This window comes from Drosophila novamexicana, unplaced genomic scaffold, assembly GCF_003285875.2.
Source record: "Drosophila novamexicana strain 15010-1031.04,08,12 unplaced genomic scaffold, DnovRS2.1 tig00000193-arrow-pilon, whole genome shotgun sequence".
Classification (NCBI taxonomy): Eukaryota; Metazoa; Arthropoda; class Insecta; order Diptera; family Drosophilidae; genus Drosophila; species Drosophila novamexicana.
Genome location: NW_020824787.1, coordinates 4,134,207 through 4,160,791, shown reverse-complemented (window position 1 = coordinate 4,160,791; position 26,585 = coordinate 4,134,207). Strand labels below are relative to the sequence as shown.

The following is a 26,585-nucleotide window of genomic DNA, read 5'->3' as shown; positions in this document are numbered from 1 at the left end:
AAGTTTACGTTGCCGTACAAGCTTACAACAGACTTAAAGTGGACGCCCTTGCGTATCCTCAACATAAATAAACAAAAATGGGTAACGTGCTGTCTGCTGTGCACAACAATGCCCAACACAATTTGGCCTGCAGCAAAGTGCGAATCAAAAGCGTCAAACAATTCACTTTTCATATTATTGAGAAAGAAATCACTCAGACAGACTACTCCAAAGGCCCCTTGTCAATACCAAGTAGCTAGCCCCAGGCACGAGACCAGGGCTGCCGCATTAAATGTTTAATCAGCGCATCTCTGAAACTAAATATAAACTGTCATTCGCAAATATCGTGTGGTTTTAGACGAACTTAAACGTGTACTTCAATCTGTTTTGCTCCATGCTCCAAGTGTTTCCCACATCAGTTGTTTGCCTACGCATCTGTGTGTGGTTGTGTGTGTGTGTGCGTGTTTGTGTGCTTAAGGAAACTGCTGGCAAACATGTTTTGGCATGTGATTTGGTCATGTACATTGGTTTAATTATAGTAGCTGCCTCTTGGGACTTTTAATATTTTAAATGAGCTGCTTGATTTAAGCAAATGCTGCATCAGCATGCTTAGTGAAACGATAATCAATGACATCGATGTCACAGTATTAGTGAGCTTTCAAAAGCTCTATAGATAAGCAATGCAAGTAGCCGAGCTTTACTCGTATCTTAGCGTCGGTGTTTGTGTCTGTGTGAAAGCTTGGCTTAAGGATTGTTAAGCATTGTTTAGAACAGGTTATGAATTTTAAATCAATTCAAAAGTTTTCAAAGCAAGAAATCAAGCTAACCAAACATAGTTTACATAGCGCAATTTTCAATTGTGTTATAGTTATGTTGCCAAGCAAACTACCTCTTTGGAAACTATTAGAGCTTTGTCAGTCTGCTGGCAACTGCTCAATATGCCAATCAGCACATCATATTGTCAATAACGAGTACTGTAATAGCCCCAGTCAAAAGCCCAACCAGCCAGTTACCAACATTAAGCGGCTCAGTTTAAATATGCGCAAAGCCTTTAAGCGGTTCTCCGACTCAGACAGTTGATGGCCAAACAATGACAGCTAAACAACAATAACAACAAATAACTATTTGTAAGTGTGTGCGTGTCTGTGTGTTCGCATAGGTATGCGATTCAAGGCAATTTCCTTAATGCTATTTGAGGAGTGTCTGGCGTCGTCTAGCAGATGGCCATAATTAACGCACGATGTCTGTCAGGCATTTCGGTTGAGGAAAGTTCCCTTTATGAAGACACGCAGAAACTTTGGTTAGAATACACTGAAAACACGTATGCAATATTTTAGGAAACATTTTCTTCCGATCGCAAAAGCAATCATTTTGATAAGTGAAATGGGAAGATTGGAATATTTCATAGCTTTTTTTTTTTATTTAAAAATTAAGAGAGCAATTTCAAACTAAATAAAATAATTTTTAAAAAAATGGAATCCTGGATCTTTTGGAAATGTTTTAAATAATTCGTCCCTTCCGTATACTGGAAGGTAACTATGTGGACCTAAGAGGATATTCTGTACTCTGATAATATTTAAAAAATCTATAGCTGAACTTAAAACATTGATGTCTTGTAAATTATTTAAAAAGTTCTTGAACTTTTTCAAAAAAATCTTGTTGAATTAGATTCCATTGTATCCTCTTTTATATTGTTTGTTTTATAATTATATGTTATATATCTATTTGATCATTCTATATATCGATTATATTATATTTGCTTATTTCACGCTAGTTTTTCAAAGTGTACACACATGACAATAATAATTATTGTCTTTATTATGCTCCTGTGCATGTTTTACTGTTTTACTTATCCGAGTTTTGCCATTTAGCCAAATTGCCAGACATTTGTCTTCAGGTCGAGCTAACTGCTGCATTCTCAGACTCCAGTCCTTGGTGGCTGCTTTGGCTGTCATTTCTCATACTTCAGCCGACATCCTTCAACCTGCTTTCAGTTATAACTATGGCATATTTTTTTGCGCCCAACTTCACCTTGATGGTCTTAGCTCATCATTGGATCCTTGGGAGTCTTGGATGTCCTGGTGCCTCGCCGCCTGATGCTTAAAAGCTTTTCATTTAGCTTAATTAACTTATAACAATTTGGTGGTTTATTATCTTAATTTATAACCCGGAGGCATGAATCGTTCCACTCTTTTGTCTGGTCTGTGTGCCTTCTAATTAAACTTTAAGTGAATTTCGTTTATGAAGTTTTCCTCTTAGTCATGTATATTTAATTTTTATATAAACGTCTGCACATTTTGTGTGGGTTTTTACTTTGATTTATCAATTCGTCTTAAGGCGAGCTAATCAAAGCTCTCTATCAGGACCCATTCAATTTGACAACGTAATTTATTTACTCACATACAAAAAAATAGAAAAGAAAATCAAATGCAACTGTAATACAACTAATTTATTTAAAATGCTCATTCATGCCATGTCGAATTCTTGTCCATTCATCAAAAGCCAAAAGTCCAGGCAATAGGACATGGGTCAAAGCCTTTGTGTTTGCGCTGACCCCCAAAGATGTCCCTTGCTCAATCCGAAGCTATGCAATTAATATTGAAAAGCTCAGCACAACACAAAACTTGGCAACTCAGCTTAAGGGTAGCTACCCTGCACTCCTTATAAATGAATTGAATGAACGCAGCTGAATGAAGATGATGGAGCTGATGAAAGCGAACGTGTGACAAATGTGCCGCCTGTCCAAAGATTTACAAATCTAGCTAAGCATTTCTTGAAGGTAATTAATTGACTTTGGTCAAATAGCTCCAGACACTGGTCAAAGAAAAGATTGAAATCAAAAATGTCGACGCAGTGCGTATTTATAAGATTTACAAAATGACTTCTATTAAACAAATGAAGGAGCAAAAACCTTACTAAGCAAAAATGTTATAAAAAATTGTAAATACAGTAAAATATACATTATTTAATAGAATATGAGTGGGCTAGTGGCAGAACAAGAGAAAAAAAAGAAAAAAATAGTCGGAGAAAGAGAAAAGAACATAAGAATACAAGTTAAAAGACAAGGATGAAATTTTGATACCAATTAAAATATTGACAGGTTATTAATATAAAACACCTTGTACGTCCTACTCAAAATAGAACATACATACTTACATGTATATATACCTACATGCTTACATATGGACAAAAATGTATTTACTTTAATTTACACAGACTAGATAAACACACAATAATGAACACTTATATTTAATGCTCGAAACTAGTATTGCTTAGTTGACTTTATGAGAATCGCATAGAAGGCCAATAGCTAAAATGACTTTTTTTTAAATTTGCAGCTGGGCGGAAAGTCAAATTCATACATACATACATACATACACACAAACATACATACATACTCACATACATACATACATACATACATACATATATACATACATACATACATATGTACATACATACATACAAACATACAAACATACATACATACATACATACATACATACATACTTATATACATGCATACATACATACACATACATATGTATATATTGACAAAAATTATTCACTCACGAATATAAACACACAAAAAAGCACTTGAAGTTATTGCATGAAAATCGGTAGGGCTTACTTGAATTTATGAGAATCGCATAGAATGACAATAGTTAAAATTACTTTGTACCTTGCAGCTGAGCGTGAACAAATTAGACTGCGTGTATTATAAGTGATGATGCATTATACATGTAAACATACACATATACATACATATGTACATAAATACATACATATACATATACACACACATCTACAGATATCCACAAATATATTCACACTAGTTCACAGACAAAAATAAAAACATGTAAAACTTATTGCTTGAAAGTAACAGGGGTTTCTGAGAATCGCATGGAAGGGTATAAGAAAACACACACACACACACACAAACACAAACACATATATAAATACATAACGGCATTTCCGAATAATATTTTTATATTATATATTTATTATTGAGTACAGTAACCTACAAGAGAATTTTTTAAATCTTTTTTTGTTACGCTTCATTATGTGATTTATTAAACGTTTGACGTTTTCAAAATTTTGTCTGTCAGCCGTTTGGCAGTTTATGGGCGTGGCATGACTTGCACTTTCGACAGGCGAAACAGGCGCCTGTTTAATGAGCTATAAGTATCTGGCGAAGTTGAAGCCCTGCCACAAAGTAGCTGCGACTCATTTGGTCTGTCATCGCGCCGCTAAGTATGCAACAACTTTTGACAAACGACATTACGGGCATTGGCAATTAATTTGGGTGAAGGCAGGCCTGCAGGCGGGGAGAAGCATGAGACAGCAGAAGCGCAACCAGTTGGCAGATCTACTTATGTAGAGCTCTGGTCTATGCGGGCCAGTCATGGACGTCACATTACGTCTCATTAGCGGCTGCGGCTGCGGCTGCAGGCGGAAATCATTCATTTCCGCCAGTCAAAATGTAAATGAATATGAAAATGAACAGTTTTTCGGCAGTTTTCAATGGCCGTTTTTCAAGCAGCAAACAAAAAGCAGCGACACGGCAGTTGGGGCCCTGGTTCTCGGGAGCAGAGGTTAAGGATCTCCCAATTCCCAAAAGCTGCAACAACAAAAAAAAGAATGAATGAAAAAAATGTATTTCAATTGAATTGATTTTGAATGCGATGCTGTCTGCCGCCTGTCTGCTGCCCCATTGAAAAGTGCGTGCGTGTTTTTCGCAGGGGGGGCATCGCACACGGTTCTATTAAGTTTCAGTCTGCGACCCTCCATGCCCCCGGCTTGCCCCACCTTGCACTGATTGACTTTTGCGTTGACATTTGTGCTCGGTTATCGCGCGCGCTCCGCCCTTCGCTTGCTTTTGGGGGTGTGTGGCACTGCTTTTCCCGGCGACTGACTGGTCGCACATCTGCGACTGTCTGTTGCTGTTGTTGTGCTCGTGATTCCACAATAAACGCATTATGCTGCCATTAGTTGAGTGCCAGAGCCTTCCGCTTGTTTGCCAGCTTCCGTTTGTGTTTTGCTTGTTGTTTGTTTGTTTGTTTGACTCACTTTTCAGCTCTCTTTTTTTTTCCTTTATTTTTCTAACAATAAAACTGCCTTGTCAATGGGGCGTCCAGCGCAGTGCGTTCTGTTTCCTATGTGCGCCAACAAAATTTCAAAACTTTTCATGCAATGAATTGTTAATTTACTTAAACAGTTTTCCCATTTGCTAACGTTGTTTTTTTTTTCTTTCCTATTTGCCCCACCTGTGCACAGGTTGGCCCAATGACTTTTTAGTCAGCCCCACAGCTACTTCTTAACAGGCTCGGGCCATCAAATGACATTTACGTTGATTGCATTTCTATGAGCTGAGCTGCGCACATAAATTCTGGCGTCTATTCGACTGTAATGGGAAGTTCAATATTGTTGTCTCGTCTGAAGAACCGTTTCCGGGACTTAAGCAACAACAAAATAAATACAGAATTAAGAAAATGGGCATTTAAACCACTTTGAAATTAGAAATCAGAACTATTCTGATATCCTTGTCTATGAAAATAATTCAAAATCAACATTTTTATAAATATACCAGAATAATGATGCCAGATTGATCTAGAGATCTAACCATGAGCAAAAAGTCAAACTTTATAAATATTGGTTGAGTTTTGAACGAATTATGGGAGTGTGAAATTTGGAACTATGTCCATTTATGATATTTGAGGGTACAATTTTCACATGAATTTCGACCAAGTATAATGTTGCCAGATTCAGATGCCAAATTGATATAGAGGTCAAACCATGGACAAAAAGGCAACCCTCATGCATATCTGATGAGATTTAACCGAGTTATAGGGGTGCGAAATTTCGACCTATGTCTTGTCAGTGAAAGTATTTATGGGAGATAAGTATGGCTTATAGCTGATATTATGTTTGATGTCTGATGTTTATATAAATCAATGTTATTGCAAATTGCAACTATTTTTGCTTTGATTTCTCATAAGCAAAGTTGGGATTTAATCTGTCTTATTCATTTATAGCTCTTAGAATGAGTTCTTTGCCACGCCTGATGAAGCTCTTGTGGCAGTAAATGGCGGTCAGTGTGGCTCTTGACACCCGCACACACTCACTATGCACGTCGAGTCTACGTCAAGTGCTCCACACACAACACACATGCATAGAGAGAGAGAGCTGCGTGCAACTGTCACCTACCGTTTAACGATATTTTGCTGACAGCGACAACGGATAATTAGTTTCGCTAACGAGAAAACTTCCACGTGCTGGCCGAGTCACACACGCACACACGCGCGCACATACACATTAACATCACACTTGACACATGATGGGATCTCTGGTGCAACATGTTAACTCAAGTGGCGTTAACAACAACAACAACAACAAGTGAAACATGGCCAACACGTACTCCGCACAGTTGCTCAGTCATTTCGAACGAATGGCAACAGGATGAACAATCCGCCGGAATCCTTTGCCTCCGCTTCACTGCGTCCGCCGTTTCGCCTTGCTGCTAATAAAATGATTATGTGTTGTTTTTATGCTCGCCAGCAGCCAGGACCAGCAGCAGAGTCACATTGTAAGCAGGCAACAGGCAGCAAGCGGCTGGCGGCTGGCGGCAGGCAGCATCATAATGTTGTTGTCTCTGGGCCTGGAAGGCACTTTCAAAACAATTGCTGCGATTGTTTACATATTAATGACAGCAACTTTTATGAACTGGCAACATTTTCTACATAATTGATTGCCAGCAAGTGCCATGGCATAAAAAAAGTCGATTCTCCTCCAGCTGAAAATGAGGCAGAAATTACGCAAATTTTTTACAAGTACATTATGCGAGCATAAAGAAAATGTGCGAATATGTTGTAAACGGATTATTTATGTTGTTCGTCTGGAATTTTTTGCTAATTGTAAAAAAATTGCTTCTACTGTTCGTCAACTCGCCTAGATTTTTTGTAAATTGCAAAATACCAAATTTAATTTTTTGGAAATTAGAAATTTAGGATTTAATATATATTTTATAATTGATGTATTTATTTATTCATCAGAAATTATTTTATATTTATATTTATTTGCTTCGAAACAAAACATTTGTGCGATTTCCACTGTAAAATTGTAAAACAAATGTTTATTTATTTAAAGCGCATAATACCAACTTATGCTGTTATTCTTTAGCAATCATATTTACAATAGAGCTCTCACATACCATAGGCAACATATGCAATTGTAAGCAGCTCCCCTTGCCCGTCTGTCATACAGTGATTAAATTTGCATTAAGCACATTTTGTAATGCATTTTGCTTTTTATTTTTCCGGCATGAACAACAAACCGCTCATAACAAATGTTGCTCGCATTTGCCACTTGTCTCCCCCGAGCAGGGCATACATACGCACACCGGAAGTGGCTGTCGATTTGTAACAAATGGCTGCCGGATGTTGCCACATGGCGCACGTGAGTTTTTTTTTGTGGTACTCTAACCCCTTGGCAATTAATTGCCTAGCACGTAATTATTTTGTAGTTAAAATGGGCGCGGTCACACACACACACACCAACACACACAAACACACACACATTGAAACTGGGTATATGCATAATTTCGGTTTTTGCAGCTAATTAAAAACGCGTTGCTTAGTTGAAAGTAGATGCAAAGCGGGGAGGGCACAGCAGCTAAAATGGGGGTAGCTGTTGCATTGGGAGCTGTTAAACGTGGTGTGTGGTGACTTTTCAATTAGTTCTACAGTAGAGCGTTTGTTTGGGGTAAGGTATTTTAAAATATAAGTTTGTTTTTCACCTTTTGTACACGGACAAAGTATTTCTCCAAAATATTTGTAATTTAAGGGCGAGATTCGGATTTAATAAAGGACCAAAAGCTTAAAAGGCTTATTGAATGCCCAAAGTAGTCGAATTGACCAGAGAGATGCTTTGCTGTAGCTGACTGAAAAGCTGGTAGCCCTTTTCTTTGAACTTTGGATTTCTAGGGTAAGAATGCGAAAAATCATCTATAATACCTATAAAACCCCTATGGGGTTTCTCTTATGGAAAATGGGAGTACACTTACTTTAATTTATAACAAAATCCTTGCACTTAGGGCTATTGTCTAATTTTGTTACCTTAGTTGAAATAGCTGTAAGTCTTAAGAGTTAAACTTCCCTCACATATAACCGCACAGTTCTTGTTTATAATATAACATAAGCATATTAAACAAAGGGATCTAGAGGCAAGCTAATTATTAAATGTTCGAGTTGAGTTGCCTATTCTTATGCCTTAAACAAAAAGTCATCGCATAGTTAATTCTTCAGCTGCATACTTAATAGAATTGAGTTGATTTTCAAAAATTAAAACTAATGTAGCTATTTCCCAGAAAGAATCTGGCAACTCTCCTGCTCTGACTGTATCTCTAATGTAGCTCAATTGAAAATGATAAATAATGTTGCCTACTTTCTCGCGCAAATTAAAATGTAATCCATTCTTCCGCTGCAGACCTTTAGATATTGACTCGATATATAAGAATGAAACTTGATTTATGAACAGATGTTTATTTGGATATAAATTAAAATATTGTTTTCATTACGTTTGCTCAAAAAACGCCATTTGCAGCGGTTGTATTGACTTTAGTTCACTTTACAACACAAACAATTATGGAATTAATATACGATACGAATGTTTTGTGTTTGAATTTCATAATTATGGCATTTTTATTTGCATTTTAATTGCTACATTGTAAATACGCGTATTCAATATCAATAATTACACATAGACATACACTTAATTTCATTATTTTCTAATTGATAAACAACATACATACGAATATTTTATAATATATGCATTTAATATTTTATGTTTCATTTTATATGCTTGAATATATATATATATATATATATATATGTGTGTATATATATGGTATGGGGCTGGCAGTCACATATGTATATGTAAATGCATATCTAATTGTCTGCCTTATGCGAAAGCACAGTTCATTAGTGCGGCAGCTAGAAAGTAAATGGGGTTTACAAATTGTAGCCATTAAATTGAAGGAGTTTTGTCATACATGCCTGGTGTTATTTACGCGCTAATTACATAAGTAGTTGTATATATAGTTATATGTTGTATATGTGTTATATATATGTATTTGTCTAACAACTAAATAAAGGGCTCTGCTATAATGATATTTAAATTACTATATGCACAATTTGATTCACTTTTTATTCGTAGTTGTCTACTTGCATATTCGAATACAATTGAAAGTTCGTATATGTCTAGCTTAATACATTATATACAATTACCAAATAGTTTTACATAATTTATTATATTTAGTTATTGATTAAGCTGCTTAATAACAATCTAACTAACCAATTAGTATAACTTTAAGCGCTGGCTTTAGCTGCCCGCATACTTGGAGGAACTTATCATACGTTTCTTTAACATTTACAATCATCTATAGCTAAAATTAAGCCTAAACTGCGCAGTAAAGCAGAGAGAGAGGGAGAGCTAGACAGAGAGCGAGGGAGGGAGACAGATAGTGTGTGTGGGTAGTTAGTCTATCACTAGCATAGAGTCTATCACTAGCTTGGATTGGTTAACAGTCAACTCAGCTTTGTTACGAGTAGTTGAAGAACGAAACCTTTAAGAGTAATTCTCTTGCTTTTTTTTCCTTTTTAAAATTATAAACTTAACTCACAAATGCTCTCAGTCTTAGTCACAGCATTAGTGACAAATGCACTTAGGATGGGCACTAAAAATCATTCGAGAAATTCAGTTATATCAATACACATAAATCATAAACCAAATCTGCTTCAAATTCGCAGTAGAGCATTACGCTTAAGTTGAGCTCACACGCGTCAGTTAACAGGTATTAAGAGCAATTTTTTAAAGAGCTTTAAGGGAGAAGTAAAGCTTTAAGCGAGCTTAATTACATTGACTAAATGCAGCTAAGATCACTTCGAGCGCAACTCTCCACAGCTAAAAGGCAGAACAGTAAACTTAAAAGCTCATTAAAGCTTTACGAGCTTTTGAGCGTATAAATGCGTACATCAGCATAAGAATTGCTTTTTAAGAAGCTTTCCCAATGCTCAGTTTTTTAACAAGTTCTACGCTCTAAAGATTTTCTTTTCTCATGCTGATTTTCATTGGTTTTTTTTCGCTATTATCAAGTTCAAGCTACTTACGCTGTTTTTAATTTTCTTTAACTCAAATTTGATAAAAAAAAAAAAAGAAATTATGGCAAGCAAATGAGAGCTTAAAGGAAGTCTTAGCTCAAGTCTTAAAGCTCAACTTAAAGCTTTCACGTGGCTCTTTATACTTCTCTCTATTTAATTCTATGGCTTCTATGCCTAACAGTAAACTGACTCGCCTGAACTCAACTTGAAAGCACTGTCAACAGTCAGCGCAAGTGGTATGCGCCCATGTCCAATAGATGCCCAAGTTATTCGCTTACTCAAAGTTCTCTGCGCCGCCGTTGTTGAAGCGCTCGCACCAAGCGAGCAGCTCGCGCACCTCCCGCGCGTACAGCTGCTCCTGCGCCTGCGTCTGGGCCGACAGCTGACCCAGCTGGGGTCAGACATTGTGGCAAGGCTGCTGATTGCTGCTGCCGCTTCCGGAGTTGCTTAGCAAACTGCGCTCGCTGGCCACGCTGCCGGGCGCATAGATCAGCTCGCTGGCCTCCTTGGCCAGCGGCTCCTCGGCGTGCGCCTTGCGGCTGCCGCGTGTGCCTTGAGCACGCCAGGATTGCGGCTCGAGCGGCTGCTGATGTGGCTGCGAGTGCGGCACCAAGGGCAGCAACTGTTGCTGCTGCTGCGAGACCGGCTGCTGCTGATCATCGACCTTGACATAGAGACGCTCCATGTCATCCAGATCGCCATCGGCCGTGTGATAAAGCGCCTGCTCATCCTCGTGCGACATCAGCATGGCCATGGGCGAGGGCGAGCCGCCGCAGCCAGAGTCCGCCAAGCCATTGTAACAGAAGGAGGAGCCATCCAAGTCAAGCAGATTCTGCTGATGGCTCTTGGCCAGCGTCTGATCCAGTGCCTGAGCCGGGCTGGCGTTGAGCACCTTAAAGCGCGCACTGTCCCGTCCAATGCTGCAGCCATGTGGCAGCTGCTGTCGCCGCACACTGGCAAATTGGGTCGAGTTGCCGCCAGTCGATGCTAGCTGCTGCTGCTGTTGCTGCTGCTGCTGATGGCCGCCGTTGGGCGCCGCCTCATAGGTGTGGCAGTTGCTCAGCTTATTCTCCGTGATGTGCATGTGCATGTGCTTGTCCTTGGGATAATAATACTGATCCGAATAGACGGAGCGCGCGCCGGCCGTATTGCTGGGATAGATCTCGCCGGTGGTGGACATTTGCTGATAGATGTTCGCGCTGGAGTGTGGTTGCTGCTGCAGCTGCTGCTGTGGCTGGTAATGCGGATGCATGGGTCGCTGCATGCCATAGGATCCGGGCAGCGCAGCCGGGCCTGGACGCTGCTGATAACGCGGCTGCTGTTGCTGCAGCTGCTGCTGCTGGCCGGGATTGAGTATGGCCGAGGTGGCATAGGGCGCTGGTGAGGCATTGCCGTGACGTCCATACTCGCTGGGCGCCTTGCCAAAGCTGGACACCTCCGCATAGTCGGTGGGTATATTGGAGTATTCGCCCACGTAGCTGCAAATGAAGAGATAAAAACAAAAAGGGAGAAACATTTATTGCCGTCGCTTGCTTATTACAATATTCCCACGCCCAAAACGTACGCAAGGATTGTGGAGGGGCAGCAGGGAAAACATTTTTCGGTTATAAATTTGTCGGTTCGTATGATTTTTGGGCAGCGGGCAGTGCGCGGTCGCTGGTTGGCTGGGAATTTATGGCGTGCGGTCTGCAGTCGGAGCGGAAATTTGCATTTCGCCTGCGCCCGGAACCAGTTCCCTGAGCAGCATTCATGCAGCGGCGCGTGCTCATGTGTAAAAATGGGATTTATTTCGGATTTAACATTTTACGTATTCACACCTGAGCGCCCAACTGCCCCGCCCTTACGCCCGCCCGCCCAGCTGCCTGTTAACCCAACTAATGTTGTGCAAATGGACCCGGCTCTAAGCAGCGATAATACTTATCACCAGCTCCAACTGACTCCACTTTGAACGCGACTCACGCACTCAGATAAATAAGCAGGGGAAAAAAGTAAAGAAAAATGAGCTACAGCTAAAAAAGCTCGACTAGGAGATACTCAGTTATTGGATATAACGTTTCCTGATTCATATTGTATTTCATTTAAATGTTTACTATCTGAAAATTAAACATGAACTGATGAGAATAAGTGCTAAATGAGAGAGCTTGCCCTGGAAATACCCTGTCAGTCAGACACCAAATTTCTAGGGTCTAGCCCTGAGCCCCTAAGATAATGGGTCTTTGCAGTTGGACGGACAGGTAACTGAACATTTCGAACTATGCTGTTAAAGTCAATATGGCAAAGTCTATATTCCCACCACCTAGCACCGAAGATACCCATTCCAACGTTTCATTTAATTACAGGGTATGCAAAAGAAGCGAAATGTTCACCCTCAAATACAAAATTTTTAACATTATTTTCGTATTTAAATACTGAAAGCGGATTAAAAAGCAGCCGGAGGGAAAGCGAAAAAATAAAGCGAAACCAGCTAAAAGCTGACTAAAATATGTATGTATGTATATACGGCGTATTGATGGAGTCGCCATGGCGCAGTCGAGGTGAAAAAAACTCCGGTGCGTGCATTTCAAAATACGCTTTTAATGCCCTTAATGAGTTTTCATTTGGCGAAGGGAAATGTCTGCACTGAATGAGTCCTTTGTACCGCACTAAAAGGGGGCCAGCCGGGGTCAGAGTTAAATGTCAGTGGAAACTATGTTAAAAAAAAAAATAGCAGAATGACTGTAAGCAGTTTAAATGGCACGCAGCTTGGGCAACTGTGAAGAATTGTGTTTAATTCGAGCGAATTTGGATCTCAAAAACGTGGAGTCGAATAATTGGGAGTATGAAAATACCAAAATTCTCAATTCTAATTGAAGTTGCGCTCAGCGACGAGTGAGGATCACTCGCTGGAATGACTCGCTGGTCTCTGCGAGCGTTGCCACCTGGCTGGAATGCTGTGAGGCATGTCGTCAGAGATGCCACAGTGTTTGATTATAATACCAACTAGTTCGTCAGGTTTAGGCTTATTTTTTTTTAAATAGATTAAGCTATGTAAATATTTGACCAAAGTTTAAGTTTATTCCCTAGACTTCCTCTTCACAAGTTTTTCATTATGAAATTGTTGCCTACCTAAAAATATATTTCTAGATATTATTATTTCCTTGAAATTCGAAGTAAACTATCTATCTATTATCTACTAATTCCCAAAATTGCATTAAAAGTGACCCCATCTCATAACGAATGCTGCTTCTTGCTTTTATTCTCACATTTTTATTTTCGCACATATGACACTCATTATATTGTGATTACTTTTGTATTGTTATTGTTATTACAATTGTTATTGTTGCTGCACATTTCGCTCGCTCGGACAATTTTGTTGCAATCATTATTAATATTTGCGTTGAATTGCGCACATTTTCAATTTGTGTTTTTAATGACTAATTAAGTGTGCGAAAATAATTTTAATTATGTCGGGCAGAAATTTATGCGCACAGTAGTCGCACGGAAAATTGCATTTAAATTATGGATAAATCGAAATTTATTTAAATTTATATTTATTTCATTTCCTGCTGCTTTTATTTTTATTAATATACGCTACTTGCTGTTGCTGGACTATATGTTTTTTCTGCTGGTTGGCACACTTCAGCTTTTTACGCTTGATTGGCATTTAATTGCCATTTGGCAAACAGACAGACAGCTGTGATTTTTGCTGTTTGGCCAATTCGAGGGGAATTATTATGGAGCACACTCTGAGCCCAGCTAAAAATTTTTAAACATTTATAAAATTGTATTTTTTGATGTGCATCAATTATTTAATTGCATTAAATCTGTGACCTCTGCTATGCGTAATTTGTGGCCAGCACAAAATTAGCCGCAAATAAATAACAATTACGATTTTTGGCCATTTTGGCCGAAACAGCGCAAACATTTTGCCCAAAATTCAACAACATCTACAAAACGCAAACAATTATTTTATGCCTTCTGATTGCCAGACAAATAAATTAGCCACGCCTGCAATTGCTGTGTTGCATATTATGTTACCAGCTTTGATTAACCATCCCACGGACGTAACATAAATGAATTATGCGAAATGTAACAAAAAAAAACATTGAAATAAATAAAATCAAACAACATGGAAAACATATTTCGGGCAGTACTCCAAAATGTTTTGCACAAATTAAAGCTGTCGGCGGCATAATAAAAATGCAAAAATACTGGGGAGGGTTGTATTGAATATTTAATACCCTGTTCGTGATAAATGGCACTAAATATGTTTAACTAAACTGTTTATTATAAATAATTTCAAATTTTGTAAATATATGCCTGCCTGTTTTTTCTGAATAACAACTAATTTTAATATTCGATCGAAAGAAAAACGAATAATGAAATAGTTTTTGCTGATGTTATTTTACTTTTCATCAAATGACAAAACACCTTGCACGCAGGCTTAGCACATATTGCAGACACTTTCGCTCCCAAAAAGTATGCTACATTTGGCGGCAAGGACAAGCTTAAAGCTGTCCAACTTAAAGCTAGACACACGGAAAGGTAGCCCAGCTATTGCCTGACACCCCGATAATTACATTTGTGCCAACGGGGGAGCTGAAAACTACTATGTGAGCTGCCTGTCCACCGGGAACTGGCCGCCGCCGGGAACTGTCCACTGGCTGCTGCAAAAATCAACATAAATAGCGCGGCAACATCTCCATTTCTAACTTGATTTTGCTGCCCGGCGCCGTTGCCAAACGAAAACAAAAATCTCTCTCTCTCAAAAAAAAAAAAAAAAGAAAGTTGCCGAAAACATTTTTGCGACGCGCCAGAAAAATGCAATTTCACAGTTTGGTGAATTTTTATTGTCGTGCTCGCTTTGAGTGGGTCCCCAGTTTCATTTTTTTCTCTTTGCCCCGGCATTTTCCGGCTACCTAACTGTGTAAAATCAAAAAAAAAAAAAAAACTTACCGCTGATGATTGCGTTCGCCAGCGTGTCCATGAATATCATCGATGCCGCCGCTACCGCTGCCGTTGCCATTGCCGCCGCCGCTGCTGCTGCTGCCGGTGGCGCCGCCAGAGCTTGCACCACTTGCACCGCAAACGGGGGCATAGTCGGCAATGTGATCCTTCTGCATGTCGAGGGTGTCGCCGCTGGGCGAGGTGCGCCACACCATGCCGCCGGTGGAGGCATCCAGCCAGTAGCCGTTGCCATTGCGCGTCGATAGACTCGGCATTTTGAGCACGTCGCTCGTGTGATTGCCTGCAGGTGAGAGAAACCAGAGAGAGAGAGAAGAGAGAGAGTATGAGAAAGAGAACGAGACAAGAGAGTGTGAGAGACAGAGCAATTAAATGTTTTGCAACAAATTGGCAACCAAATAAATTGTTGCCGGAAATTAACAAAAAGACATAAAAACATAAAACAAAGGCCAACGCAGTGTTTGGGCAGTTCCCGAAAACAATTTCGCTGCAAAAGCAAACACTTTTCTAAATATTTTAGGAATTTTCATTTACTTTTGATAATTTAACTGCATTTATTATTTAAAAGCTTTAAAAATAGTTGGCGAAATTGCGGCGAAAGTGATTTTGGTTAGCTTATGGGATTTCAATGCTGCGCGCTGCAGTGCTATAAATTCAGCGCATTAAAATAATATTATGCCAGGGGTCAAGGGGGCGTATGCGCAATTTCTGCTATTGTAATCGAGCACACACACAGACACATTGAAAAATCAAATAAATTATTGTCAATTTTCCAGTTGGCGCCCGTCGCTGGCGCAAAAATGTGTTGCATACTTTCGAGCAACAAAAAATTATTGCATAAAAAATGCACCAATTAAACTGTCCCCGGGTTATAACTGCGCATCAAGCGAGTATTTTATGGCGCTTGTTGCCGTCGCGGAGCGGGGTTGAACGCGTTTTTATTGTCTATGGCTGTTCAGGTGAGCTGCATGAAAAGCTTTGCGCTTTTTGCTGCTTAGTTTATGTGCAACTGGCGCCCATGAATATGCAATGCACTTTTTGCACCTCTTTTTCGCCCTTTTTACCAGCGTTCGTTTTAAAATGTCGGTTAGCCGCGGCTTGTTGAACAATCCCAAAGTTGAAAAGCAATGTTGTTGTCTACACTTACGAGCGTGGACACCAAAAAGAAAAAAGTCGCTAACTATTGTGTAAACTATAGAAATTGAAAATAATAGTCAACATGCGGGCTTTGCGGACTTGTTCTTAATACGCTTTCGCTGCAATTTCACTAAAAGTTTGCATAGAGCTGACTTTTTGAAGCGATTTCAAAAATATATTTAAAGCTACTTTTATGACTATTTAATGTGCCAAATAACAGATATTGTTAGATGTTCAAAAACAACAACAAAAATAGATAAGTAAGTCGAAGTATAAGTAGCTAGTTCGTTTTGTGTTAAAAGGTAACGTTTCGCTCGACTAGGAGCATTGACAGGGCCTTAATAAAAACATGCAATGCTTTGCAGTTAATAAAACATTGCTGTTGTAGAAATTTATCAGATGTAGTAGAAAAGAGAGTGTCGTAATAATAATATTAGTAGTAGAAGATAGAAACAGTAGCCGTAGAAGTAGTAGTATAAGTAAGATTAGTAGTAGTAGTAGTAGTAGCAGTAGTAGTAGTAGTAGTAGTGTAGAAGTAGTCGTCAAAGTAGTAGTAGGTAGAAGCAGTACTAGAAGTAGTCGTCAAAGTAGTAGTAGGTAGAAGCAGTACTAGAAGTAGTCGTCAATATAATAGTAGTAGTAGTACTAGTTATAGTATTAGTAGTAGTTGTAAATGTAAGTGGTAGTGGTCAAAGTATTAGTAAAAGTAGTAGAAGTAGTCGTCAAAGTAGTAGTAGGTAGAACCAGTAGTAGAAGTAGTCGTCAAAGTAGTAGTAATAGTACTATAAGCAGTAGTAGTGATAGTGGATGTAGAAGTAGTAGTAGATAAAGACGATGGTAGTAGAATTAGTAACGGATAAACTGGATAGTAGCAGTAGTTGGTAGTAGTAGAAGTTAATAGAAGTAGATGGTAGTACTAAAAAGTATTAGTACTAGTAGTTGGCATTACTCGGTGGTAGTAGTAGGAGGTAGTAGAAGTAAAAGGTAGTAGTAAAAGGTAGTAGTATTAGTCAGCAGTAGTAGAGTTACTAGCGTATTTTCTAGCCTGCTTCATGGACATCTCCTAATTTTTAATACCAATTGCCTAATCCTATCACATCTTCAGACCGATATGTAATACCCTTTTCAATTTGCACGCCCACGAGTTTAATTTGCCGCTGCCCTGCTCATTGCGTCGTGCCACAAGCCAACGAGCAGCGTTTACTGTGCAACCAGCTAAACCGAAAGCCTAAGCATCAGTGCCACATGCGGCAGTTTACAGGCGAACCGCCCTGTGCCCCCTACCCCTTCCCCTTCCCACCCACAAGTCCCTTGCCCGATTTGGTTTCTCGTAATGCTGCTAATTTCAATTAGACCACAAGCTGTGCCCCAACTGCAAGTGTTGAACATTGCCAGGGACACACCACACACACACGCACACGCACACTCACACACAAACACACACAACTTGTTGGTTAATAATGCACACAAAACTAAATGCATAATTGCAGCTGTAGAGGGGTTGAGGAGGAGGAGACGGGGTACTCCCGAGCATAGAACGTCACGTGCAAAATGTTAATTTCTATTATGTGCGCGGGATGAAAATTTGTGCTGTGCTGCCTGCTAAAATATTTATTCGCACCTATTTTGTTGTGTGTGTGTGTGTGTGTGTGCATGTGTGTGTGTCTGTGGCGCCAACAATGGAAAATTAGCGTTATTTATAAATGCAAATGTAAATCTGTATGTGTGTGTGCAAAAATTCTAGCTGGAAGGAAGCGCCGCTGGCTGAACGCAACGGATGCGGCTCGGATGTGGCGGGGAAGTAAAAAAAAAGAGAAGAGAGTTGGTTATTTCGGGTACTCACCTCGCATGGTATTCAGCGCGGACTGTTTCATCATCATGTGCTTGCGCTTCACAAAGACCATCGCGCCAAAGGATAACATCATGATGGCCAGTATGGCGCCCAGGAGTATTATGAACCAGGGCTGTGTCAGCACGTCGTTCACATGATCCTGATTGATGGGATAGCTGCGGAAACACGATAAACGAAAATCAAATAAATTAATTAAAGCAAGATTGCTTAATTAACGTAAAATCTACACGATCTGGCAACGCTTAAGTGCAGAATGTGTTTGTTAAGTTGGCTGCGCCTAAACAATTCTTGTTTGTGTTCAATGGATATATTTCGTATACAGGGAAATGTCTTTAAAGCTTAAATCAGTTAATCTGTCTTATAAAAAAGTGACATATGTATATATGTGTATATATTCTAAGAAAATGTGCCATAAATGATTGATTATGCAGTTTTAACCTTTACAGTAAAACTCCACTATAAAAAACATCTCTAAAGTGTTTAATAAATATTTCTTCAGCCTCGAGGTTCGGGTTTCTTGTTATGTCTAGTATTTTCTGTGCTACAAACTTATTTCTAGAAGGAAGATTTCACAAAAGCCAAGTTTAAATATTCTGAAAATCTTCTATAAGAAGGCTTCACTGTAGTTTTACAAAATCTTCTACTTACCGCTGATTGATAAACGGATCGAGACGCTTGGTAATGGGATCCAGACGCAGTGTGGCCGGCACACAGTAGGGTCCAATGCCAGCATTATTACCCGCTGCCACGCCCACCGTATACATGACGCCCTCCGTAAGATTGGCCAAAACGAGCGTGGGCGAAGCTGCATCAATTGTCACATTGGTCAATATGCGCGAGAAATTGTGAGCCGTATCGATGCCGCGCACAATTACGTGATAGTAAAGCAAAAGACCTGCACAAGGGTTAAAGTCAGGGGTTAATGAATGGGAAAAGGGTTTAGTGGGGGGTGGGGAATATACATACCATGCTTCTCCTTCAGTTCGGGTGCCTTCCATTTCAAAAAGACCGCGGAGGCATTTAGCAGAATGGCCTCCATGCCGAAAGGCGCCTCATTGGGCACTAAAAAAAAAAACAAAGATATATGCAAAAGATGAGTCAGGATGGGTTTTCCAGGGTTTTCTTGGGGTTTCGGCTGGAAATGCGTTTTTGATTGGGGCGCCAGCTGCTGCCGGCGCGCTCTAATGAGCAGCGTCTGGTGGCGGCTGCTCTAATTAATTGCCATTTAGTGGGTTAGCTGCTGAGCAGTAGTTGGGTTTCGGGCACAGTTCCGGGTAGCGTCCAGCACCCGCCATTGGGGACGGAGTATTTTTAGGAGCGGGACGCGCATATGAAGTGGTTGCATTCATCACGGCACCTCACGTTGCCACACTTCAAAAGCTCATCTTCATTTGTTTATTTATTTCCTGCTGTCGCCGGCATTTACCTACACCCTACCCCAGTCTACCCCCAGCAGCTGCCGCTAACTAACCCAGCAGATCTCTGAATGTGTGTCTGGCGACGGTTGAAGCAATTTCTTTAAATAAACACACGTGCGAATGCGAAACAACAGCAACAACACATCTCTAAATAGGTGCCTGTCTCTTCTGGGTATATATAGGGTTAGCCTAGGTATGCTTAGGAGCGAGTGCTGCTGCGATTCCTCTTTTATTTTCATTTTGGCTTTGTTTCTTTTCCTGCTGCTGCTGCTGTTGTTGTTGTTGTTGTTCTGCGACATGCTAAAGTGCTTGTCAGGCTTTTTGTCTATGGCGGAGAGGGCGGTTTTTTCTCTTTCTTTTCTTTTCTTATATTTTGCTGATATTCTTTTCTTTTTTTAGCCGTGTCTGATGACGCGCTTAACACGTAGCTGCCATTGTGTGGCATATACGACCTCGGGGCAATTGTACAAAAAAGTGTTGCACGTCACATTTGACAAACCAATTGGAAAATTGCAATCGAAATGATTTGCCAACAAGTAGAGCTGTGTATTAACCAAAGTACTAAGTGGCTGATTTGTCAGTCGAATGATGCAGGCAACAAAATGATACGTTTTTCCAACCTTAACTCAACTAAAGTCTTACTCCACCGAACTAAATGTTACTTTTAAAGGAAACTTAGTTCAACAAGTGTTGGGCAATGTTCTAAAGTCGTAAGTATCATGTTTTACAGCACTTTAATATCAGTGTGCCAAAGTTCCAAGCATACAAACTAAATCACGCTTTTCTATTCATTTTACACATTATTTCACATTTCGAGTATAATTTTTTTCTTACCCCTATTTTTTTTAATATTCTGATTCAATAGTTCTGCAGCTGTTGCTAAATAGTTTTTATTTTAACATAACTTGCGTTTTCTTTTTTCTTTTTAATTAATCCCTCAGCTTTTTATTTTAAAGGTAACTTTTTTGGCCTTTTGTATTCTTTCTTCACTATCTTCTCAATTTTTAAATTGTAGAGCATTTACTGGACGCCTTCAGACACTTGCACATTTCCTTGCACTCCCTCCCAGCTATATTGTACCTGCATCCTTTATTTGCCCAGTTCCGTTTTTGCTGAAGAGCCTGTGCCAAATGCTTCCTGTGTGGATTTCCATTTGCCCCCAAACGTCTGCCCTAATCCTGTGCGAGGAGGACTAACAAACGCGCATCAAATTTGCATTGCGAGGCACTGCAACACTTTGCAAGGAGGGAGGCTTTGTTAGTGAGGGCTTGAGCGGCTGCTCTTCATATACCTAGCAGCAATAATTGTTGTTTATCTTTACACAATTGCGTTGGCAATTTCTTTGAGTTTTTGCTGCTGTTGTTCTTGTTCTTGTTGCTGTTGTTGTCAGCGAAAAGTCACAAGTGGAAATGTGATGCATACGAAATGAGTTTTGATTTGCGGAGCAGACGCCGCAGATCCGCGGCATGCTGCACCGACGCACAGCGCCGACTTACCCCCCAAAACAGGGGCAAAAGCGACCCAAACCCACGAGCCGCACTTTCGGGCAGACAGAGGGCGCTTTGGTGCCAAGGCGCGACGTTTGTGCATTTCATATTGCAGCAGCAGGAGCAACGTTTGTTGACTTATTTGCGGCACTGCGTCTCCGCCAACTTCCACGCCACGCCCTCCTTCTACAAACTAACTCTCATTCACTGTTTGCCATCCATGACATTCCCAAAGCCCTGTCACGGGTTGCCAATTCGGCCATTCTAAAGCTAAATTTGGCTATTTTCAGAAGTCACCAAACATTGGATATGTTAAAATATTTGGCTTTTTTTTTAATTTTTAATGACAGGTTTTAGCAATAAAAAAGCTGGTGCAGATATTTATAGCTATTTTCAACACTGCATTTAGCTTGTTTTCTATAGCTACGGTTGGCAACACTGGCCCTGGTTGCAACTCTACCGCCCTCTCTTTCTATCGTTTGCTCTCATTTCTCTTTTTTGTATTTAATTATTTTGTAAAAAGTCGCCTCATTGAGAATTGTTCACTTTTTGCCGCGCTTCTTTGAAGTTTTTTCGGTGATGAAATGAAGTGATAAACCTGTCTGCAAAGTTTCGCTCGCTGAGTTTGGCATCTTTGCAGAAAGAGAAAGGAAAAGGATAAAGGAGAAGAGCTAGCTTGCAAAAATGCCGAGCTGAAATTTTGGACAGTCTTATCGGAGAATATGTGTCTTAGTCACAGTGAAGCTTACGAGCAAAGTCGGTAATACGCCAAGTTTTCGCTTAGATATGCCGAGCTTGTGTGAGTTTTTTACACTAGGCAATCAAAGATTTAAAAGCGGAGAGAAGAAAAAACATATGTGTTGAAGAAGTTTAGGAAAGCCAACAACACTGACTGGCAGCCGCAAAAGATATTCATTCAGTACAAAAAGAAAAGTTGAAGTTAGAAAAAAACCGAGAATAGACTTTTGTTCAGACGCAGCACAGGCAAATGTCAAGCTAATGCGCTCGTTTACAATTCCCAAACGGTTAAAGCGTCTGCATTATGGTGATATGGGACTTGGGTAAATTGACCTTTAAGATCTGTTGTATACCTATGAATGCCTGAAGCTACTCGATAAATACTCAGATAAAATACAAACAATTTGTAGACAAGTATGAGTTCTCTTCAGTCCTGGCTCGGTCAGTATCTGGTTCCAGCCAAAAGACGGATCACTTTTGCTCTTGAGGATGTCTGTTAATCTTAAATTCCTTTAGCACACATAAAGTCGTATTCCAGTCCCTATTAGCATAAGAATTCTTTCTCAAGGTACACCTACAATAATTCCCACGTTTGTGTTTGGTCTTAGGCACCTCTACCATTTGATATTACTAGAGTCGTAAGTTCCTTGCCGAGTCACAAGTCTCTAGACATAATGTATTCCATTTCTTTTGTTTAGCCTCTATTCCAAACGTTTGCCCTAACTTCCTGCGACAGACTTTATTATTGCGAGCCGACGCGGAATATGCTAGCTCTGCTATTTTTAAAATATTTTCAGGTTTCTTCCTGCACAAATAATTACAAGTTTAGCTTCTAGGCACATTCCTTAGGCACATGTCGAGTCATTGAGCGAATCCTTTCACCTGTCTGCCACATGCGACACATGTAAATCGCCACATCAAGTATTCAACGCACTCAACACACACACGCACACACGGATGAGTTACTCTCGCTTGACAGCAACGTGTGTTGGAACCTGAGCCTACGTGCTTGCCGCGTTATCCTACTGCTTGATATCCCTTTTGCACCGCTTTTTATTCCTTTTAGTTCGCATTCCACAGGCTTTGCACACGCATGATTCGCTTTTTGCAGTGTTCAATGATTGACATACTTTTTATTTGCCATATCCGAAAGGGAACCCCAACCTTTTGCCAGTTTCCATGCTCGTTCACAAAGTGATACAAGGGGTATATTGGTTTTGTGCCCCGATAAGGGACGATAGGGCCAACAAATTGTGTGGATAAACTACCAATGTCCTCTTCTACAGATACAGCCACAGAAGACGCGGCAAATCGGAAGCTGGACTTGTGGAATAAGGATTCCTGATGAGCTCTTGCAAAAGGTACTCAATAATTATTCGGCAAATCGGAATAGCTCAGTTCTTTTACAGCTTTCGAGCTGAGGTATAAAAGACTTCTAATGAGCTCTTCTACGTTTGAATCCAAAAATATTTTCAGGTCTTGCTCAAGCTGTTATTGAACTCTGAGCGAGTATTTGGCAGTCGTTGATAGCCCAGTGCAACATTTTCGCTGGTTTTTTCCTTTTTGTTTTTTTGTGCGACCCTCAAAATTATATGCGATTATGCGACCCGCATAGCAGCTGATGCCAGCTTGGGATAAGGCTCGGCTAAGGCTCAGGACCTGGCCTGGCCTGAGTTGGCCCGGCATTTATGTGACGCAGTTTCCGTTTCGCGCACATATCCTTTTATTGTATTAGAGGTTATTGTTGCAATGCGAACAGCACCGCCCCAACCCTTAGCCCAGCTGTTGCCGCTGCTGCATTTGTCAGATGGAAGAGTCGACAGAACTACCCCCCGCTGCGGAGGGTTGTTGCTGGGGGTTGATTGGTTGTGTAGGCATTTATATGGTTTGTTGGATTTCGCTGCGATTTAGCCGGTTCATTAGGCGCCGGGCGGGCATAGACAACTGCATATTTGCCTACTTGGCTCCACATAAATAATACATCAAAGAAGCAAAGGATATGGAATACTCACCATCTTCGAGGGTGCGCGCCAGGCGCGAATTTGAAGGTTTGCCCTCGACGGATTTGTAAAATGGCACAATGAAAAATTCATAGAGCGTATACTGCTGGAGTCCTGTCAGCGTACAGGACGAGGCGCCGCCGCCGTTCAATATGGTTAGCATGCGATATTTGTTGGCATACGCGGATTGGATTTGGCTCTGGGTCTGCTCTTGCTGCTGCTGGGCATCCATTGCATCACGTTTGCCGGCAGCGGCAATATTTGGTTTTGTCGAAATCAAAGCCGAGGCCGACGCGGAAGCAGAGGCAGAGGCGGAGGCCGAGCTGGAGGCCAGCAATGGATTCGCATTGGCTGTTACCATGTTTGTTATGGGATTTGGTAGCTGGCGCGCATAGATGTAGAAGCCCTCGACGTATTTGCCATTGATGATCTGCATGTGTAAACGAAGCGGGGGGGTTAGACTGCGCTGCAGTTGTGCTGGGGTCGGTTGGTTAGTTACAAACCTGCCAAGTGAGTTTCATGCTGGTGGAGTCCACAACGCTGGCATTGGTCAGCTCCACAACATCGCCGGACAACAGGCTGGCGCGTGCCTCGCTCAGATCCAGGCCGCTATTGAAATAACGCTGTTAAGAAGGAAGGGAAGAGAAAGTTAGTTAGTTATAGAGGTAGACTTCTCTCCGAATCCTCTCGACTTACCGTGCCCACAGCTATGGGCTCCGACATGGGACTGGGCAGGGACAAGCCGTGCGAGTTCTCGGCGCGTATCAGAAAGAAGTAGTTCACGCCCGGCACCAGGCCCATCTGGGTGTACGTTGTATTCTGTATGCGTGTGCCCACGGCCACCCAACCGTCCGTCTCATTTTTGCCGAACATCTCGACCACGTAACCCACCAGACTGGAGGCGCCCACCTTGTTGCTGCGCGTCCAGCTTAGGGTAACCGAGTCCTCGCCCTTCTCAACCAGCTGTGGCTTGCCCGGTGGGCCCGGATACGTGGACAATTCCGCGGCGCGATAGAATTTGATGTTCGGATTGGTGGGCGTGTCCAGACGCAAATAGCCGCTCCATGAGGATTTGCCATTGCGATTGCTGGCCACACAAGTGTACAGGCCCTCATCCTCGTGTCGCTGCAAATCCGAAATGGTCAGCGTCCCAGCATCGGATAAATTGCGACGCTCGTGCTCCTGCACATCGATGGGTATGCCATCTAAATACCAGGATATCTGGGGTACCGGTGTGCCCAGCGTACGGCAGGGCAGCACCACAATTGACTTCACCGGCAGTGTCTGATTCACCGGACCCTGTTCGATAATGGGCGGCGGCAGCTCGAACTGTGTATCCACATTGACCACAGTACGGCTGCTGACGCTGCCGACGGCATTCAGGGCATTGCAGACGACCACCTTGCCGGAGTCCTCGCGAGCAAAGCGCGCAATCGACAACACCGAGCGACCCTCCGGGGTAAGGGTGACCTCCAGTCGGCCATCCCGATAGCCGGGCAGCAGCAGAGAGCTGTTGCCTTCGACGGACCAGTATAATGTGGGACGCGGATGACCGCTGGCCTGGCACTCGAAGAGCACCTCATCGCCGATCTCCACCAGCTGGTTCTTGGGTCGTGTAATGAATTTGGGTGGTGCTGTGCCAAGAGTGGATTCGAGTTGGGAGTTTAGTTTGGGAATCGAGTGGGGGTTGATCAATTATCTTACCGTGCACGGTGAGTATGCCCGTGGCCGTAATTGAGCCGACCGCATTGTCCGCCTCACAGCTATACTCGCCCATGTCCTCGAGCGTGACGTCGTCCAGCTTCAGACTGCGGTCCTCAAGTATGTGCACACGACCTGTAAATGGAGTAAGTAGACAAGAAGAAGGGAGTCAGGCGGTGATGCCATGTGAGTTCAAGCCAAAAACGAGCAACTAACTCCGACGTCATCAGACGCTGTCTTCTTCAACTTCGTTAGTAGTTCAAGTAGCGTAAAAATGGCCAAGACGGCGCTGCTGAGCAGTTCAAATAACCGCAGCCAACTAAGCCAAGCCAGAAGTGCTGCAGCAGCAGGCAGCAGAAACAAGGCAAGGGGGTAGTTACACACACTGAGCCAGCTTTTGTGGTCGTGTCTTACAATAAAAGATAGAGGACAACAGAAAGCACCAGCAGAGGAATAACAAGAGAAAGTAGATGCTCGGCAAGCCGAAGCTGAAATGCCCTACCCTTTGATTTCAATACTGAACCATTCTGGATGGAGTATTCGCTTTTGGGAAATGAAATCCAAATTATTGGCATAAAGAGAGAAGCGAAAAAAGGAAAATAAAAATTGACTGAGCTTCTGCAGGAATATTATTCCTATGGAATATAGAATATCATTTTGTACATCTTAAAAAGACGTTGGACTCTATTTTCTAGTTAAATCCAAAATCCAAGAGAAAGGCCTCTGCGCTCTTTCTACTGTTGGAATATTATTCAAGGTTGTAGGCACAGAATAAGATACGTAGCTGATTACGTAACTAAAATACCCTTAGGAAGGACATTAACAGAGAGCTTTGCTTTCTTTTTGGTTGGTTGCCTGACTGCGAAATAGGTCTCAACTGTTCTTGTTGTTGTTTTCTCAGCTGTTGTTGTTGTTGTTGTTGCTGCTCCTTCAGTGGCCACTGTGCCAATTGTTTGCTTAACAAAAGTTTAGCCCCCCAAAGAGCTGAGCCACCTTGAAGTCCCGTTAGCTGACGGAATGTGTTTTTACCGTATTTTCTTTTACGGCTTTTGGCTGCGGAGGGCAGCTTAAAGAAGCGTAACTAGCTAGCAGAGAGTGGGTTGGGGTGTATGGTTTGATGTGTGTGTGTGTGTGTGCTGTCCCCACTATCTGGCCGCCGGACACACTCCCCT

The 26,585-nt window shown here is 41.4% G+C and overlaps 1 protein-coding gene across 1 annotated transcript in view; it reads right to left on the bottom strand.

Moving 5' to 3' along the window:
* Positions 1 to 8,873: 8,873 nt before the first annotated feature.
* LOC115758874 (roundabout homolog 1) overlaps positions 8,874 to 26,585 on the bottom strand; it is a 55,051-nt gene continuing 37,339 nt past the window's right edge. The window contains exons 6-14 of the mRNA XM_030699669.1: positions 25,417 to 25,548; positions 24,409 to 25,346; positions 24,216 to 24,335; positions 23,725 to 24,142; positions 19,036 to 19,131; positions 18,718 to 18,964; positions 18,061 to 18,224; positions 15,072 to 15,363; positions 8,874 to 11,614 (exon numbers count right to left, since the gene is read on the bottom strand). Coding sequence (XP_030555529.1) covers positions 10,534 to 11,614; positions 15,072 to 15,363; positions 18,061 to 18,224; positions 18,718 to 18,964; positions 19,036 to 19,131; positions 23,725 to 24,142; positions 24,216 to 24,335; positions 24,409 to 25,346; positions 25,417 to 25,548 — 3,488 coding nt within the window. The 3' untranslated portion in view covers positions 8,874 to 10,533. The remainder of the gene's footprint in view (positions 11,615 to 15,071; positions 15,364 to 18,060; positions 18,225 to 18,717; positions 18,965 to 19,035; positions 19,132 to 23,724; positions 24,143 to 24,215; positions 24,336 to 24,408; positions 25,347 to 25,416; positions 25,549 to 26,585) is intronic.